The 18500-nt window shown below is 54.4% G+C and overlaps 2 protein-coding genes across 4 annotated transcripts in view; one reads left to right on the plus strand and one right to left on the minus strand.

The window, feature by feature from the left end:
* The window catches only part of Myo1h (myosin IH), a 74120-nt gene extending 72514 nt beyond the window's left edge, over positions 1 to 1606 (plus strand). For both annotated transcript variants that reach the window (XM_076922471.1, XM_076922472.1), the window contains one exon: positions 389 to 1606. In XM_076922471.1, the coding sequence (XP_076778586.1) occupies positions 389 to 412 (24 nt within the window). In that variant the 3' untranslated portion in view covers positions 413 to 1606. The remainder of the gene's footprint in view (positions 1 to 388) is intronic.
* On the minus strand, positions 986 to 18381 carry Kctd10 (potassium channel tetramerization domain containing 10). Of its 2 annotated transcripts, none has more exons than XM_076922474.1 (7): positions 18229 to 18381; positions 12740 to 12953; positions 6561 to 6730; positions 5270 to 5356; positions 4707 to 4759; positions 3664 to 3859; positions 986 to 3290 (listed from the first exon to the last, which is right to left on the minus strand). In XM_076922474.1, exons 1-7 carry the CDS (start codon positions 18229 to 18231, stop codon positions 3072 to 3074), a joined length of 942 nt encoding a protein of 313 aa, XP_076778589.1. In that variant the 5' UTR covers positions 18232 to 18381; the 3' UTR covers positions 986 to 3071. The 2 variants fall into 2 exon arrangements, with proteins under 2 accessions (XP_076778589.1, XP_076778588.1); XM_076922473.1 differs by having other exon boundaries at positions 5270 to 5359.
* Positions 18382 to 18500: the final 119 nt, after the last annotated feature.

Consider the following 18500-nt stretch of genomic DNA (forward strand, 5'->3'; position numbering starts at 1 on the left):
TTCTGCCAAGCTGACGTGCAAAGCAGACAGGGGTGGAAAACATGAAATGCATTCTCTGTATACATTTAATTTATATATCTTACCTATATGTAAAACAGGTTTGCCGGTATAGTTCACAAGTGCCGTTTGGCAGCATAGTGACCCTCTGCCCCCTCAGGGACAAGCAGAAGAAAGTGGTTACTTTGAATGAGAAGTAGGTGATCTTTTAGTGCTGTGAGGAACTGCCGGGACTCTGTGGCCACTCAGTCCACCGTTCCCCATGCCTCTCCAAGGCTGGAGATGCTGACGGGCTGGTCTCTCTGCACCCTTAGGAGGGAGAGGGGATCCCGGCGGGAGCTGCTTTCTCCAGGGCAGACTGGACTCTAAAGCCGGGTGTTCCTCTCCCTAGGTGTCAGCAGGGAAGAAGACCTGACAGAGGATGGCCTTGCCCTCCACGGTCACTATCTCTGCTCCAGCTGAGGCAAGCACTGGACTGGCACCGACCTGCTCCAGTTACCCATGCTCAGGGCCAGGGTAGCGGCTCCTGGAGAGCGGCTGTCAGGGAGCCTGTGCAACGGCAAAGCCAGGTCTCTCGCAGGTGGCACTGCAACCAAATACTTCCTGGGAGCCAACCTAGAGTCATCATCCCCCGTCCCTAGTAGAACCCAATTTAGGTGCACACCAAGAAGTCATTTTAGGGTGGGTGGCAGATTCTGTACCTCTGGCAAGCTGCTGAGACACAGGAGTAAAGGCAATCTCGTCAAGACCCACAATTTGAACTCTGCTGTACATGACACATGCTGCCGGGGACTGGGCTGGCTCCCGGATCCCAGACAGGGAGTAGGGACCCCTGCCCCCAATCCTTCAGAAGCCCCTCCCTCAGCTTCCTCTCAGTGCTTAAGCCCTACAGAGGACGGCGACTCCGAGGTAGGATGTGGTGTCCTTGCCACGTCAGCAGCCATGCTGACTGAGCCAGGCGTCTCGAAAAGACCAGAGGCACTCGGTGTGAGTAGAAGCAGAGTGTAGTTTATTTTACATGTGTCTGCAGACGCGTACAGTGAGCACTTGTAAAACTCAGCATGGTTTTCATAGTTCAGAGGCAGGAAGGTGCTTCCGTGACCAGGGGCTGTGGGTGGAGCCCGCTGGCCCACAAGCACTCTGGGGAGGCCAAATACCAGCAGCACTGAGCAGCAGGTATGGGACGTGGCCCCTGAATGGGATCTTGACCTCCAGGGAGGTCAAACAGCCCATCTTCCACAGCAGGTGGTAGGAAGCTGTGCCAGGCCTGCCAGGGGTGTGGGCCTCACAAACACTGAACTTGGTTACCATGAGCTAAAAGCTATTCCGGCTTATTTTCACTGTGAGCCCTTAGCGTGCAGTAACAGTTCACTCTTTACACCAGCGACTCACTAGCTGGTGAACTAGAAGTGCTGACTACTGCCTTCACGCCAGGGTTTGGAACCCGGAAGCTGAGCTTTGGAGACTGACGCTGGGTCAGGCACCGTGGAATGGTCGCTAGGTCTGTCCCTCTCCCTGGGAGCTGGAATACAGAGCTACAGGCACAAGGTTTGAGGCACAGGGAGGAGAGAGAGAGAGAGAGAGAGAGAGAGAGAGAGAGAGAGCGCGAGCTGCCAAAAACAAAAAAGTGACCATCCGGCCAGAGGCCAAGGCAAGTCAGATTGTGCCGCTACTGTCATTCTGCACATGAACATTTAAACAGTGTATACATGGCTTTTCCATTCCTATAGAAAACACCAGGACATTCAGTTTAAATTCCTAGAAAAGCTGAACCCACTGGGCAGGGCTGACGTTTAAAACAAACAGTATAAAACCTTAGGAAACATGATTCAAAGCTCCCTTTCTGGCTCTTAATACAAAAGTTTACCCCACACCGTTATGTACAAAGCATCCACCCCGTACATGGTTCCTCGATCCAGTCGGGATTGTCTGAATGGTTAGCACAGGCTTTGCTGTCAGATACAAGAAGGTGTACAAAGTGAGCTGTACAAACCGCTGCAAAATAGCAACTTTAAATGTGTCAGACATCACCCACTTAATACCTTTGGTCTGGAAATAGCCACATGTCCTTTATCAAGCAGCCACCCCACCCCACCACTCTCACCTAACCCTGGTGAGTCTCCTCAACCACCCTTCAGTCATGACTCCTCTGCGCAGCGCAGACTGGAGGTAACTGGGGTCCGTCCTGAGCGCCTGCGCCCTGCAACTCTACGTTCCCACCAACAGTCACACACCTCCCGGAACCACAAACAAGACCCAAAGGTATCTGCACGCCCACTCTATTCTGCACAGAAACAAACCCTGCAGGGTTGCAGCAGGGTAGCAGGGAAACCGCCCGAGTCAGGCTGCAAGCTCAGTGGTGTCCTTCCCCAGTGCCAGTGTCTGCGGCCACACAGTTCCTAACCAAAGGGCAAGGCACACCTTGGGAAAAGAAGCCATGCAGAGACGAGTAGACCCTAAAAGCAGCAATGGCTGCAACTTCCTGGGTCTGCTCCCTGGCCTGGCAGTGTGCCTGCCACCGAGGGACCAGGGCGGGGCTGGAAGCACACTTCGTCCCCCTTCCACTGCTGACTAGGGCGCTCTAGTACAAAACCACACACAGAGCAGACTCCCAGGAAAGCAACACCACTGCCCGCTCAGAGCACACGAGCCAGGGCTCAAGGACACCTGGGTGGCTGGCTGCCAACTACACCGTCCCTCTGAACTGCCAAACTAAGCCCTTAAGGGAGTGTCACCTAAGAAGCCCTACTAGGTAGTCAACACCCATAAAAATAAATACTGCAACAAAGGTTCTCACATACACGCCAAACTCATTCATACTTTTCCTCCAAGAGCCCAGAAAGCCTGGCTCCAGGCTCTCACAAGAGGTGGGGCCTCAGACACAGAAGGGGTGCACACCTGGTCAACACAGAAGCAATCCACTTTGTCAAGAAGTATCAAAATAATCATCTGGCTTGTTACAAAAGTGTCTCAGACTCCAGGGGAAGTGGGAGCCGCCCAAAGCCTGCACAGGGTCTGAGGGGGCGGGGCAGGAGCAGAGGGAGGACGGAGGGAGGGCAGGTTGCTCGGCCTGCTCACTGGTGGAGGTGGGCCCGGTCATCTGGGCGCTTGATGTGGATCCTCCGAACTCGCTCGATCCGCTCCCGCTCCTCGTCCTCGTCCAGGTGATGAGAGCGTCCAGCTGCCCCGCCCGTGGCCTCCAGGAGAGCATTGTCAGGTCCTCGGCCATCCTGGGCCTCATACAGCAAGATATTCAGGGTTTCCTCGTAAATGCGGGCTTCAGGGAACTCAACCTGTGCCACACAAAATACAGGGCAGGAAGGTTAGCAGGCTGCACGGGCCGCCACCTCAGCCTGCATTCTCAGCAGGGCCTCAGGCTGCCCAGCTCCTACGCTGACCACAGTGCAGCCCGCATGCCCTCCACTTTCCTGCACGTCGGCCTCCAGCAGAGCCTGCTTGCAGACCCGGGATGCCAGAGGGAGAGCTCTGGCCTTGGCAGCTGGGCACACAGGTGCGAGAGCAAACCTGAGTCCGCCCAGACTGCCCAGAGAGAGCTGGGAGCACGGCCCACCCTGCTCCCCCAGGGTTTCTGACCCGACACCCGCCTCTCTTGAGCTTCCCTTGCTCAGACAGCAGTGCCGCAGAGCCCGTGAGGTGAGCACTCACCTTGGTCTGCTTCTTCTCGGTGGCGTAGACAATGGAGGTGCAGCAGACTTCAGCGATTTTTCGGCCCTGGCCATAAAACGACCAGCAGCAGATTTCATCCCCGATGACGTCCTTGATGAACAGGACCCTCCCGTTAAAGCGCAGGGAAAGCTTGTCGAACAGTTCGATGTTTTTCAACATATTGTCGTCAGAATTGCTGCAGAAGAGCACGGCGGAGGTGAGCACAAGCTGCGACAGCCGGTGCCGCCCACCGGGGCTCCTGCCCGCCCACGGGGCTGCTGCCCGCCCACCGGGGCTCCTGCCCGCCCACCGGGGCTGCTGCCCGCCCACCGGGGCTGCTGCCCGCCCACCGGGGCTGCTGCCCGAGGAGCCCTCCCCGCTCCTCCTATCTCTAGAGTGAGCCCTAGCGTCGGCACCGCAGCGTCTACTGCTCAAGAAAGGAAAAGAAAGCCCAAAGACACTGTCCGAGTCCATACTGTACCCACTCCTGAGAGCACTGGCTGCGGGCTGCTGGGTGCAAGCTCCTGAACCACCCTACCCTTTCCCTGCCAGGCCCCGTGAGGTGCATATGCCCAAGGAAGACTTTTTGACCCTCGGTCAGTCTGTGGGTCCTGGATGACCTTGTTTTCTCTCTCCGTCCGTCCACACAACCCTCAACTTCAATGTTCACAGCAGCATTTATAGTCGTCAGAACCACAAACAACCCAAGCGCCCATGACGATGAGCAACAAAACAGCGTCTGCCGTAAGGACACGACACTGATGGCGCCACAGGACGCACGGACCCTGAGAACCTTACAGTAAGGCAGTAAGGGGAGGGTCAGTCACAAGATGCTTGAACCGGGGAAACCCACAGACACACAAGTGTGGACGGCAGCCTCCAGCAGCTGGGAAAACGAGGGACACCGCTCACTGGGTGCGACCCGTACAACAAGAAACAGTGGCTTTCATGGCATGGGTGAAGTTCACCTATCTCTAAGTTCCCCCTCTCTCCCCACCTCCCTCCCAGCTAAAGTGCGTTGCACGGCCATGTGTGACGCTCACCTGGTGTAGGAGTATTTGTTGTTGCTTCTGTTGTACAGCAGTTTCACCGCTGGCTGTGGGGAAAGGAGAGGAGAGTGGGCACAAGTTAGCAGACTTACAGGAGGGCTGCTCCATGTTCCAGGGGCAGGGGCAACACATGACATGGGTTTGCCACTCACAATGCCCATTATCTCAAAACACAGGCACCGGGTACTGCCTCACCCCCCCTCCCCCCCACCAAACACAGGTACACACAGACACCCCTTATATCCATGCCATAGACACCCCCCAACATACACATATTCCCCACACAAACTTCCACACTCATATACATAAGTACACACCGACACCCCCTGGGCACCCCCAGGTACAATGCAGACACCCCCACACTCAGAGACACCATCCACACACAGACACCTCCATACTCATATCAAAGATACACACACACACACACACACCCCCACGCATACACAGAAGCCCATAGCCACTCACATACACAGTGTACACACACACACACACACACACACACACACACACACACAGAAACACCCACACCCTCACACGCCTCCCCAGCCTCGGCACACCTTATTTGACGTTGCTATGAGCCTCTGTTCTTCCTTGGAGGACGTGATGACAGGAACTTTGCAGAAGGGCTCATAAGTATCTTTGTTCTGCTGGAACAAAACATGCTTTCAGTGCAGGGGTCCTGCCTGGCCCAGGGCTGTCTAAGCTGGCCAGCCAGGAAGCCAGGCCCTGATGAGGAGGGAAGGAAGACACTTTGCACCTGCTAACTGGGAAGGGTTAGACTAGGGGAGGAATCTGGTCTTTCTTTGGGGATGTGGTATATGCTGGAATCCCCAGTAACCAGCAGGATGGCACAGCTCTGTCTGCCCAGGAGGACACTCCAAACTGAGCCCTCAATGCAGCAGGCAATCACAGGTAAGCTGCTCCAACCCACTGAGCACAGAAGCAGATGGGAAGGAGAGAGAACGGTGAAGTCAAAACCACAAAAGGAGTCAACGGCTGAGCTGGCTGGCGAGCCAACTGCAACTGAGAAGAGGAAAGAGGCAGAGACAAGGGCTACGTGACAGAAGAGAGATGCCCAGACACTAGAGACCGCCCCTGCCCCCAAGCAGGAGAAAGGTCTGCAGTGGGCTGTGAGAGGCAGAACAGACAGACACGTGTTACTACTCTTCTGAATACTTTGCAAGTCCCCCAGCCTGCTCAGCCCCAGATGGATGGCATCTAGCCACGCTTACACCCCAGACAGAAAAAGTACAGGCCTCCTTGGTTCTTAATCAGAGTGTTGCTAGGTAGCCTGGGCTGGCCTCAAAACTCCTCATCCTCCTGCCTCTGCCTTCTGAGTGCCTGAGTTCCAGGCACCGCCATGCCCGGAGGACTCCTTACAGGGTAACATCTTCCCCCACGAGGCTTCCAGTGAAAAAGTCAGTCTACCATCCAACCATGAAGGCCCCAAAGACAAGGCCTCCTAGCCCCACAGACGTAGCTTTTCCTTGGGCCGCAACAGAAGCCAAGAGTTATTCAGTTCTACATGGGAAGCTTCTCAAATGACATCTGAACCAACACAAAGTGAAAACGCAAGCGACAGTCTCTCAGGGAACAGACGGAACACTTGAGGTGGTGTGCGGGCAGCCCAGGAGAACAGCAGCTCAACGGAAGGGACAGGACGAGGAGGTAAGTTCTACAGGCTGAACCTCTCAGAGCTGCAGACAGGGAGCTGGAGCACCCGCCACCACAGAAAGGTGACACAGGATCTCTGGATACATCTAGACAGTCCAGCTTGAGGCTGGCCCTCCCAGCTGTGAACCTGGGGCTCAAGTAGGGATAGATATGTACTCAGAAGGGGGTGCCTACTTGTAGTGCTGCCTGGCACTCTTCTAGCAGGCCCTGCACCAGGTAGTACTTGGCCTCCGCTAGCAGCTCCTCGATCTCCCTGCGGCTCTCGGGCAGGGGCACAGCCCCGTCTCGAAGGTAGTTGAGGATCGTCCCAAAGTGCTTCCCGCAACGGTCGATGAGGATCCAGCCTGGAGGGGGCGACAGGGAGCTAGGTCAGCGGGGCACCACGGCAGGACGCTGTCCCCAGTCTCCTGTGCTTTTCGCTGTCAGCCCGTGCCACCCCAAGGCTCCTGAAGCCAGAAAGTGTGCTCTGAAGGACCTGCACATAACTGAGAAACCAAAAGTCTGACTTCTGCCTTGGCCATTTTGCCCAACATCCCTGACTGTGATCCACAACTTCCCCCTGCAAGCGCTATGACAGCAACAGGACAACAGACTCATCCGAGGGCTCAGTCAACAAGAGCAGGACAACCTGCTTCATGGGCTATGCAAAACGTTCCACCTGCTGGCCAGCACCAGGCGGGGGAGTAAGGGCTGACAAGGGGAGACCACCCTTCCGCTCACCAGAGTCCTCTCCAACAGCCACTGGCTTACTCTACCCAAGCCCATTGGTTTTCAAAAACCCCTATCCTCGTATATGATATCTCTGGAAGGTGTTCAGAGGAGAGGGCAGGCCTGGAGCCTGGTAACAAAGAGGCACCAGGAGGAGGGAGAAAGGAATGAAGACCAGTGATCTCTCAAGAGAGCGTGGGAAGCTCTCAGAAGCAGTCGGGGAGGAGTTGGAGGAGGCTGGTGAGATGGCTCAGCAGTTAGAACACTGAGTACTCATCTAGAGGACCCAGGTTCAATTCCCAGTACCCACATGGCATCCACGGTCATCTGGGACTCCTGTCTCAGAGCACTGATGCCCTCTTCTGACCTCTGTGGGTACTGGGCACTCTAGTAGTACGCAGACATACATGTAAGCAAAACATCCATACACATAAAAATAAAATAAATCTCCAAACAATATATTAAAAAGCAGTAAGATGGGATGGCAGAGCAGCCGCAGTGAGCCCAGGCAGAGGGACTCGGCCTCCTGACTTAGCACGGTATGGAGGTATATACAGGACTGGGATCCCACTGTCTTCTCCTCTGCTGTCTGTCGGATGAAGTAACAGACACCTCTACTCCTGACCCCACTGTGTCCTGCTCTGGGTCCTCATACCTGAGCCCTGAGCCAGAGAAAGAGGACAACAAAAGTATCCTTTCCATGTGTCAACTCCCCCCCACCCCCATATCCAGATTTTGCCAAGCGGCCTCTCCTGGTTTTAGTGCTCCCTGAGATCCCATGATCCTCTCCTGGGCCTCCTCAGACTGCTGCTCCCACACCTGCCGCTAAAGGCTGCTCTCCATTCCCAGCCTTCAGTGGGAGTCTCACACCGCTGTGCTTCCTGCCTGGGGCGTGAGGAAGAGTGCCCAGAGGGTGACAGAGTGTGGACTAAGCAGGCTGGGAAGGCAAATCCTCCCGCAGCGACCTCCAGCTGCCATTGGAGCCTCTTCCTGGATCTGAGAAAACAAGACACGCACTTACTAGTGTACACAGGTCCACAGCACGCAGGGTGCGGCTGGTGGGCCAGGCCAGTGGCCAGCTAGAGAACACACCCCTTCTCCCGAGTGTGGCCTCTACCGATGAAGCCAAAAGTGACCAAGAGGCTCACTCCTCCATCTCCACAGACATAGAGTCCTCAAGATGCTTGGTGGCACTGGGGGGGTGGGGAGGGTGTGCAAGATTCAGCCACTGAGAATAAAGATCCTCAAGCTTTGAGAAGAATGGCCGTCAATGACAAACTCAGCTGACTGGAAAGAGCCTATGTCCTGCCTTCCATGCATGATCAGCTCAAGCTGCTGGAGAAAGGCCAAGAGCCTCCAAATCCATTACTCAAGTGACAGCCAGAGTTTCCATAAACGAACAGACGGGCTGGGCGCTGGGCTCCATGTCAGGAACGTGCGGAAATGCTTGTGGGGAAGGCGCACTCGAACAAATAAGGGCAAGGGCGCCAGCACATTCTCCATGTGGCTTCAATTAGCATTCAGACCTGAAATATTCTGGTTGCCTTCAAAGCAGGCATCGCTCCCTCACACAGCTCGACCACCTGCATGGAGAACTGCAAGCTGCCATCAAGCGGTGGCCTGGGAGCACACAGCATGGCTTCCAGGGCCACGGGGACAGCAGGATTAGTGCAGCCCAGAGGCTCTGACTCCAGGACCTCTCAGCACGTAGCACAGTGGTGACAAGCAAGGGCCACTGTCAGAACCCCAGCTCTGCCACCTGCCTGCTCTATGCTCAGAATTCCCCTTAAGCTCTGTCCCAAGGTCTCTTCTACAGCCGGATGTACAGTGCTGGCATGCAAGTGTGACCAGAGGCTGGCTGGCCTCTAGGCAGCACTCACAATTAACCACAGGTACGTGACAATGAGCACATCACAGAACTGGGACACTGCAAACACCAGACCTCAGGAGTGAGTCTCTGTGGCTTTCAGGGTACTGAGGCTTCAGGGGGTCGAGGGGAGATGGGGTTCTGGGGTGCGGGACTACTGGCTGACATCATGTAAACACGCTGGTGCTTCCTCTCTGGGGAAGCTTGGGTGCTCCATCTCCTTCCCCTTCTTTAGGAAGCCTCTCCTCACAACTCCAAACAGCTCAGTCTTCACTGTCACTCAGTGATACCTGTACAGATAGATACCTGAGCCTCAGGGCAGACCTGGGAGAAGGAGCCTGTCCAGGGCACTGCAAGGCACCCAACTGTGACAACCAAAAACCATCTTTGGACATCTTTGAATGTCCCTTAGGTCACAGACAGCAGCAACAACGCTTCTCTGAGAATCGCTGACACATCTAGGTCCCGTGGAGGGGCTGAAGTGCAGACGGCCCCGTCTAGCAAGTGACAGTTCTCAGGCTCTATTCCCAGTCCTGGGAGGGGAGGAGGGAGACAGGGAAGAGGCAGATCCTAACGTAGAGGTACTGAAGAAAGCTGAGGTTGGTCAGACAGGGAGAAGTTCTCTACAAACAGAAGCCACCAGAAAGCAGAATCAGAGCACGCACTTCTACGGGAGCAGCAAGGTGTAGGCAAAAAAAGAGGAAACTTACAAATTAGGTGCAGTCAGGCAACTAAAAGATGAAGCCCAAACCAGTAAGACAGACATACAGCACACAAGAAACTAGGAAATGCAAGAAACAGACCCCGGCCGGGTTAGCACAGCTCCTTGGCAACAGTTAAATGGTCAACAGAGGCCAGTGCTGGCCGAAGGCTAGACCACCGTGAGGCCTATCTGCTGACACAGCACCTGAGAGAAAGCTCTGGCAATGCCAGCCCAGTGGAAGACGGCTCCCAACTGTTTCTGGGAACAAACTAGAGAAGGACAGTTGAAGGGGTGGTGGGGGCTGCAGGCTGGGGGCAGGAAAGGGAAGTCCTGACCCTTGTCCTGCTTGTCTGGGGGAAGTCGGCATCCCCAACACTGGGAACGGGACACATCTGTGGGGCCCTCACGCGGACGTGCTCTACTAGCTGCAGGTCGTGTCTAGAAGGGATTGCTCTGCCTGGAGGGAATACCTGAGGGGGGGTTGCTTACTCATGACGTCATCTGCATAATGCTAAACGACCAGGAGAGAAACACTGTTGAAGCCACACGGACAGAACACTTGTTAGTAACTCCACAGCAGTGGTCAGCACAACACCCACAAAAACGCAGCTCCCCATCCTGACTGTACACTGGACTAGCCTGGGGAGCACACGGTGCCAATGCCCCGCCAGGACCCTGACAGAAGCTTTGCAGTCCTTGGGTGAGCAGACTGAGTTGCACCCAGGACCCCAAGTCAGACTAACGGTGGCCATGAGATAGGAGGGAGGCAACAGAGACGCACCAGGGGCCACATGGTGTTAGTCTCCTGACTTTGTTCTGAGAGGATTGCATGTAATAAAACATAAGTGCTTCAGCCTAGTCTCTATACTCCCGGATTCTGAAGGCATTAGTCAGAGATCTGAAGCCATGGGGAGTTGGGGCAGGGAGGACAGTGTCCAGTCTACAGGAACAAAGCACAGCAGGATAGCCTAAAGAGATGTGGGAGGGGCAGCAGGGTCTCACATGTGGCCTTGAACTCTTGATCCTCCTGCCTCCACCTCCTGAATACTGGGCAGGCACTCGGGGAGCCACGGTCCCAGCACCAGAATTTCATTCTTCCTGCAAGAGCTGCTGCCCAAACCTTCTGGGCCGCTGGAGAGGGTCAGGGCTCAGAGAATTCTGCTGCAGCCAGAACTGAACTTGTCAGGGAAGCCAGGGAAAGCCTGCTCACTGCCAACAGGTGCCCTCAGAAAAAGGAGTCCCGAGGGTGCAGTTCCAAGCACATCTGCTCCTGAAGGGCAAGATGCCCCTACGGAGGCAGGTTTCTATCCTCCACCTTCAGTCCTGCTGAGGGCTCAGCTCTCAGAGCAGCAGCACTGACCGCGTGGTTCAGGTAGCAGAGAAAGCCGCTCATCAAGGTCGCAGGGCCAGTACCTGGCAGGCGAGGCAGAACTGGCCCCATGCCTGACACAGGAAAAGTCTCCAGAACTGTCAGCTGTGCCCTTGCCGCGGTGAGCCAGGGCTCAGGGCCAGAGGAGCCTCCCACACTCAGGCTGTCACTGGGGAATCGTGTGCACATGGAGTGGCCCTCAGGCAAGTGGCAGTGGCACCGGGACACTCGCAGCAGCCCAGATGCAGGGCCTCGTCTCAAGCCACAGTGTCAGCCATGCTCTGGGAATGCCTACCAACATGGCACATGGCAATGCCAACACTCCCAGGATTGTCCTACTGTGGGTGAAACCTCCTCCTCTTCTCATGGGAAGTCCTACTGTGGGTCCCTCTCTCAGCCGCTGCCCCTGACGTTTCTCAGAGATAGAGTCTTATGTGTGCTGTGTTGTGAAAACACATGTGGTGCTCACAGACGCCAGACAGCATCAGATGCCCTGGAGCTGCGAGCTGCCTGCCTGTCAGTCCTCTGCGAGCGCTGAGCCATGTGTCCAGCCCTGGCATTTCTGTTTATAGTAAATGTCAGTTCAGCTGGCAGCGATGGGGTCCCCACATCAGGATACTCCCTAAAGATGCACTGTACCGTCTATTCCTATTTGCACCTAAGCACGTAGGTCAGGCTATGCAATGCCCTCCAAGGGCAACAGGATGGCTCTGCCTGGCCTGCCTCGGGTTGATGGCCGAGGTCAGAACACCAGCCTGACAACCGGGCCTCTGTGGGATTGCTGAAGGGCTCTGGCACCAAAGCAGTGGCCAACCCAGCCACAGAGAATAAGAACCAGAGCTCTCAGGGGCAGCAGCTGCATCTTCGTTCCTAGCCCTGAAGCTGTGGAAGAAGAAGTTGCCGTCCTCCACAGGCCAGGGCTAAGCTGCGGAGCAAAGGAAGCGGTAACTAAGAGTTCTCAGAGTTCTACGTGATGCCGGGACACGTGACGTGGGACACAAGACCATCCTTAGCACGCATCTACAACAGGAGTAGGATGCTGGTCCAGACACTGCCGAGCTGAGTGAGGAATGCTGGGAAGCACGGCTGGTTTACAATATGGCCTTAAGCCACCCCATGACAGCTTTCCCCAAGAAGCTTCCTCCGCCTTCAAACCCTCTTGGAGCCGCTCTTCCAGAACCCAGCCTAGACTGCAATAGGCAGGACCAAATGGCACAATGATCCTGGGTTCTCAGATAACCTCGGTTTCCTGGTGCAGCTGAGGTGCCATTGTCTTCATTTCCACAAACACCCTGCAGTGTGGGGTGTGGTGCAGCAAAGGGCGCCTCCGGCTCATAAAACACTCTTCTCTGAGTGCCAGCACTTAACTGCAAGAGAATCAGCAGGGAAGGTACCTGGCCCCGTCTTACGGAAGCAAGTGAGGAAGGATCTTGCTCAGAGTCACACAGCAGACCTGCTAGGTTAAGACTAGATAGAGTCCTTATCTGCAGGCTACTCAGTCCCGCCTCAGCTCCAGTGCCACTTCCTCAGGAAGCCCTCCCTGCCCACACCCTCCAGACTAAGTCTAACATCCCCAAGATTTTCAGGGCTTCCTGCACACAATGTGTGTATGACTGCCCTCTGAACAGACAGAGGCCCTCAACCACTAGTGTGCCTGTGGCACTTAGCACAATGTCAATTAGAAAGCAGCGTGGCGGGTGACTCACCTTCACTGTCAGTGAGCACTTCCATGCGTCCGCTGAACATGGCCTTCAACATGGTGTCCTGCTTGGTGAGCGTCTGCATGGTGGTGTAGTAGAGGGCTCCCCCCACGTTCAGCTTCACGTACTTGGAGCTGGGACTGGCACCCTTGAAGGAAGTGGTGCGGGTAGCAGCCGCTGGCACCGCTGAGCTCACCACGCTTTCTCCTGACATCTCTTCCTGCCAGAGAGAAGGCAGGGTCAGCACACCAGCCCGCCCCACTCCTGTTACTCCAGAGAGAAGGCAGGGTCATCACACCAGCCCGCCCCACTCCTGTTACTCCAGAGAGAAGGCAGGGTCAGCACACCAGCCCGCCCCACTCCTGTTACTCCAGAGAGAAGGCAGGGTCAGCACACCAGCCCGCTCCACTCCTTTAACTACAGGCTGAGCTCACATCCAGATGTTTGGTTTGGCCGTGTATACACTGCACTCCCAACACTAGTAACTCAAGAGCTCAAAAAACCTTGGATTTCTGGTTTCTCTCTAAATCAGAGGCTAACTAGGCCAGGAGGACAGCTGGTGGCTGCTGGAGGACCATCCTGAGGAGAGGAACACATCCCTCAGCCCAGCCCGATCCACACTTAGTCTTACAGGCCAACCTTGCCACTGACCCCGTAGGCATTATTAGTTTGTCTCTAGATCGTGTTGTGCGATGTCCTTCACTGGCGTCAACAGCACCTGGGCCGCATTTGAAGGCAGCCAAGGCCATGCCTGAGATGCTCTACCCTCCTGTATGGCTGCACAGGGAGCAGCCAAAGGGACCATCTTTTAAATGGATTCCAGATTGTGAGCTAGGCAGGATTCCTACTCCCGCTCCTCCTACCTCCCAGGGGGAAAGTGTTCCTAAGCACAGCCCGCAGCCGGATGAGGAAGCAAGCTCAGAGCAACTTCCTGCCCTAAGCTCCTACAACAGTCCAGGCAGCAGTGCCAGACCTAAGGAACTTCAGGTTAGCACCTGGCCCTTATGTACTTGAAGATGAATCTATCAAATTCCAGAGCCTGAGCTGTCCAGATGTGGGCTGGATCTGCTCCCTAAATACAGGGCAAGAACTGAAAGAGGAAAGAAAGCAGGCCCCAGACACCATGGGCTGCCAGCACTGTTACCAGAGGCCTCAGATACCGTCAGAGCTTCACCAGCAGGCGAAGGCGCTCTGGGGCCACGCTGCCGCAGGACAAAAACAAGACCATCCCACTAACCCAGCTGAACACAGAGGACATGATCATTATCCAAAATACAAAAATACCCCCAGTCTCCTGCCTCGTGTGTACTACTCCTGCTGACCTGCTGACTGCGGGTCTCAGTGTCCTGCCTTCAGGGAGTCATCACACAGAAGGATGGAATTAGCTGCCTGCTGACAGTACCTCTGAACACTCCTGCTCCTCTTCCTGAGGTACCTTCCACTCTCTCAGTGTGACCTGGAGGTAACCCAGCCATAGCGGGCACAGGGGTTCGCCTGCTATCTTTTGGCTGGAGGGCATTGACAGCACAAAACTTCAAGCTACCTGAAAAATGATGGTTTTCCTATTTTTATCAGAAGGACTTTCCACAGTAAATGCTTACCACATTCTAAGTGGCAAAGCATACATCTTTTTAACACATAGGAGACAAAGCAGAAGCAACTCCTTACAGTAGAGACAGTGAGCAAGCGACATGAATAGGGTTTAAGGTTTTCCAGTTTTTCTGGCCCCTCTGCCCTGTCCCTGGGCGGCAGGTGGAGAACCTGCGTCACAGCCCTGCAGAGTGGAGCAGAAAGAATGGTCCCCTGCAAGGGTTTCCTCAAACAAGCGTGTGTGTGTGTGTGTGTGTGTGTGTGTGTGTGTAGTTCTCCTGGAGTCTATGACATGATGCCAAGGAGGAAAGCAGGACAGCAAACATACACATGTACACACACACTCTCACACACACACACACACTCACACTCACACTCAGCTTTCAAAACCATCCCCAGAAATACTGTATTAATAGTCATGGTCAAACACACCCTCCAGAGACATTGTCCACGGGTGGCAGGATATTCTAGGAATAAAGCGTTTCCCAAAACTTAGATGATGGGGGGGGGGGGGGGGAGCAAAGGAAAGGCTTACAGGTGTGTGGTAAAAGGAAATCTGTCCCAAATTGGAAATACTTTTCCATGTTCTTTTCAGATACAAACTTGTAACCCCCCCCCCCCTCCACAGAGACATGCATACATACTGTCTGTGGTATAGTCTAGCATCTTCAAGGTACCTGATATCTTGAACAGGACATAAATCCAGCTGTGTACTTTTGTGTGGACACTTGGCAGATAAGAAGTCATTCTTTCTGTGTGGAGATGGCTGGATTTTCATGAGCTTGTGCATCTGTGCAGCCCCACTCTGACTAGAGCAGAGAACACCGACACCCTAGACATATATATATATATGCCCATGGCCCCTGACCACTAACTTCTACCACTCTGACATCCACAGTGTGGAGGCAGTTGGCTCACAGAGGGTCAGTGACAAGCATGCAAAGCACGTGGTCAAGGCTTGCCTGGCCCTGGGTCATCTGTGAAGCTCGGCATATTTAGAGCTATGACATGGAACATAGGACAGTTTCATCTCATTAAAAGAAAAAAAGTTAAAAGGTAAGCAGTGTGTCCTTCAGGCATTTCCAGACCCATGTTCAAAGCCCCAACTCGGTCACACACTGGCACAGGAACACGGTGGGCAAAACATCCAACTGTACCCCAGCTCTCAGAGGCACTGGCTTTCCCTCCTGCTGCAACAGGCCAGGTGGACAGAAAGCACTCGGCATAGCCATAGGCTGACTAAACACTCCAGCAGAAAACACTCAAATTGTGATTATCTGAGTCTCAAAGCATCTCCTTTTTGGAGACTGTCTCCAGCTATGAATAACTGCAGGGCAAAGGCACGAGAGAGCCTGAGACACCAGATGAAGCAATGAAAGACTAGAGACTTCCCAGAGTCCCTCACCCCAAGTCAACTAGTCAGCCTGGTGCCTAATGCCAGGAGAGACCCTTGGAGGACAGGTTCTGGCTCCATCCACAATCTGGGTGTGATGGTGACTTCTCTGCAGACACTGTTCCCCGCCTTCCCCGAAGTGATGCTGCCCTTCTGGAGGCTGACTTCATGAGTGACTGAGGGTGTGGGAGAGCACACGTGGTACCAGAGAAAGGGGTGTTGGTTACCCGGCTGTGAGATGTGGACTCAGTCACAAGTTCGTTCTGGTGTGAAAGGTGGTTCTAAGGTCCTTTCTTCCCCATCTGCTTGAAGATACTGTTGCCCACTAACTGGTGGCTCCACTTGGCCACACACTGGAGCTTTTAAAAGACATAAATGTCTGCTCACACAAATTCTTCTGTTTCGGCCTTCTGGGTGTGGCCCATGAAACAACTTCTTTTAAAAAAAAAATCCCCCAGCTGGATCTAAAGTGCACCCAACATGACAAGCCTCTGTTCTAACTGGTTCTGTGCCCCTTAATTCGGCTATAATTAGCTCTGTGTGGTCTTGAAGAAGCTCTCTAACAAACCTCTTACTCTGTTGGCCCAGTGAATTCCTGACCCACATATAAAAACAAACCAAAGCATCATAAATAAAAGTGTCACTTCACAGCTATTTAAAAAAATCAGCTGAAAGAATTGTTGACCATCTTTTGTTGGAAAGTCAGACAAATAAGACAGGAAAAAACAAACAAGCAAAACCCAGAAAATACCAAGTCCCTGCCCACTATCTCCTGTCAGCTGAGGGAAACATGACAACGGAGCCAAAGCTGGGCTGCAGTTTCAGGCAGACACTTTCTGTGCAATGTTCACAAGAGCTATGGAACCTATGTCTCAGTTTCCTCCTCTGTAAAACAGACTGTTAAAGCCAGAATCTTCCAAATACTGTCTCCTCCAAACCTGCCTCAAGAACAGAGACGAAGCAGGGCCACCTAGTCCTCCTTATACAGGCTTCCCCTCTACTCAGGAACTCCTTAAGACCAGGTGTTCTCAACTGGAGATATTAGACTCGCCTGGGCTTCAAAGGCTCGGCTGCCTGCCTGGGTTAGACCCCAGGCCAGCAAAGAGTTTGGGATTCAAAGGCTCTTTCAGGTGATTTGGATGCTAAGATTAGACAATCTGTTTATCTAACAGCCGCAGGGATCAGAGAGGAGCTCTTCAGGCGGGTTGCTTAAGAGGTATTCTGCTAAGCTAACCTGAGGTCTCTGCTACAGTGCAGAAAAGACAGCAGCTCCATTTGAGGCAAACGGGGATAAGGAGGCCAGTAACTGAAGCATTTTGCCCCACACTTGCTCCTAAGGTAGTTTCCCCCAATTCCAAGAACCTGGTCCAACGGCATTCTCCTGCTTTTGAGCACACTTCTCCAAACAGCCTCATGAGGGTGTTGTCAATCCTGCTTACTAGGGAAGCTAGGAATTAGAATCCTGCAGGCGCTCTGGTTTCAAACGCCTCCATGTCGCAGCTGAAATCATTACTGACACTCAGAGATTGAAAAAACACACTGGTGAGCCCGGTGCCCAGACTGTCTGTCGTTAGGGTTGAAAACATAACAGCTATTCTAACAAGTTCCCAGGATATGCTGCTAGTCCCGGGACCTGCTGGAGACCTGTTGGCCTTCTCCTGCCAAAGTGTTCCTTGTTTTACACAAAACAGAGCTGATCAAAGCCCAGTACGGGCTGAGTCATTTGTCTTCAGTTTGGGTCTGATCTTATAGGTGAATGACAAAGAGGACCTGGGTTGCTATTCCCCCATCCCCACCCAAGGACAAAGAACCATTCAAGGAACAGACCCTAGACAATCTCAAGTAGGTAGAAACCATCCCATAACCCAGACAGCAACAGCTGACATCCTGGGATTCCCGAGGCGTGGTCACCTAGGGCCTCAGCGGAAGTGATTAGGTAGGTACCCAGGTGCCACTTGAGGCTAGACTCTGTGGTCAAGATACCGCGACCTCAGACAGCTGGCATGAATCCCTAGAATTTAATGTCACCAGTCATCTCGCTCCAGACTTGTGGGTTCAGAGGACCGTGTACGCCCCTTCCTCTCTTGCCTGGTACCCGATCACTCAAGACACAGCCTCCAAGACGCCAAACGCTCTCGGTTCCAAGGATACCCGCTCGCCCCTCTCCACACGCCCTCGAACCCCCATTTTTCCGCCCCGAGCGTCTGTTTCAATGCCGTCCGCCTCTTTGTTCTGACAATCTCCCAAGACCCGTCGCCAATCAGCACTCAAGACTCGGGGCCGGTTCACCCGCCGCCCCGCGCATCTCCGCAGGTCCAGACGTCCCTTCGCAGACCCCCATCCCCGGCTCCGTCCACCCAAAAGCCCTTCCCCCGCCCCGACCTCGCCCGCACGCGCCACCCAGCGCCCCACCGCTACCGCGCCCGGTCTAGCGGGGCCCTCCCCCTCGGCCTCGTCGCCACCCGTCTCCCTCGCCGGCCTGAAGCCCCCCGACGGCGGCCACCGCCCTCACCATGAAAAGCCGGAGGACGCCGGAGTCACCAAATCCGGACTGAGAGGCAGGAAACACCCAGCTCACTCAAGGCAGGGGGCGGAGGCGGGGCCGGGGCGGGCACTTCCGTTGTCCACACCCCACTTCCGCCCCGCAGAGGGACACCTCTTAAAGCGTCCCCTGTAGCCCTGGATGGGGACTCTTTTTAATCAACCGTTCCCGCTAGAGTTGGTTCCACCTCCCCTTAGCTGAGTCAGGCTTTTATCCCACTTCTGGATGTTTGTTTCTCCTTT

This window comes from Arvicanthis niloticus, chromosome 24 (genome assembly GCF_011762505.2).
Source record: "Arvicanthis niloticus isolate mArvNil1 chromosome 24, mArvNil1.pat.X, whole genome shotgun sequence".
NCBI classification, from domain to species: domain Eukaryota; kingdom Metazoa; phylum Chordata; class Mammalia; order Rodentia; family Muridae; genus Arvicanthis; species Arvicanthis niloticus.

Excerpts from the sequence above, each read along its gene's own strand:
- Kctd10 (XM_076922473.1), bottom strand. Across the intron at positions 6,731-12,739 it reads AGTGCTCACTGACAGTGAAG|GCTGGATCCTCATCGACCGT; the intron begins GTGAGTCACCCG and ends CGCCCCCTCCAG. Across the intron at positions 3,860-4,706 it reads AACAAATACTCCTACACCAG|CAATTCTGACGACAATATGT; the intron begins GTGAGCGTCACA and ends GCTCTTCTGCAG.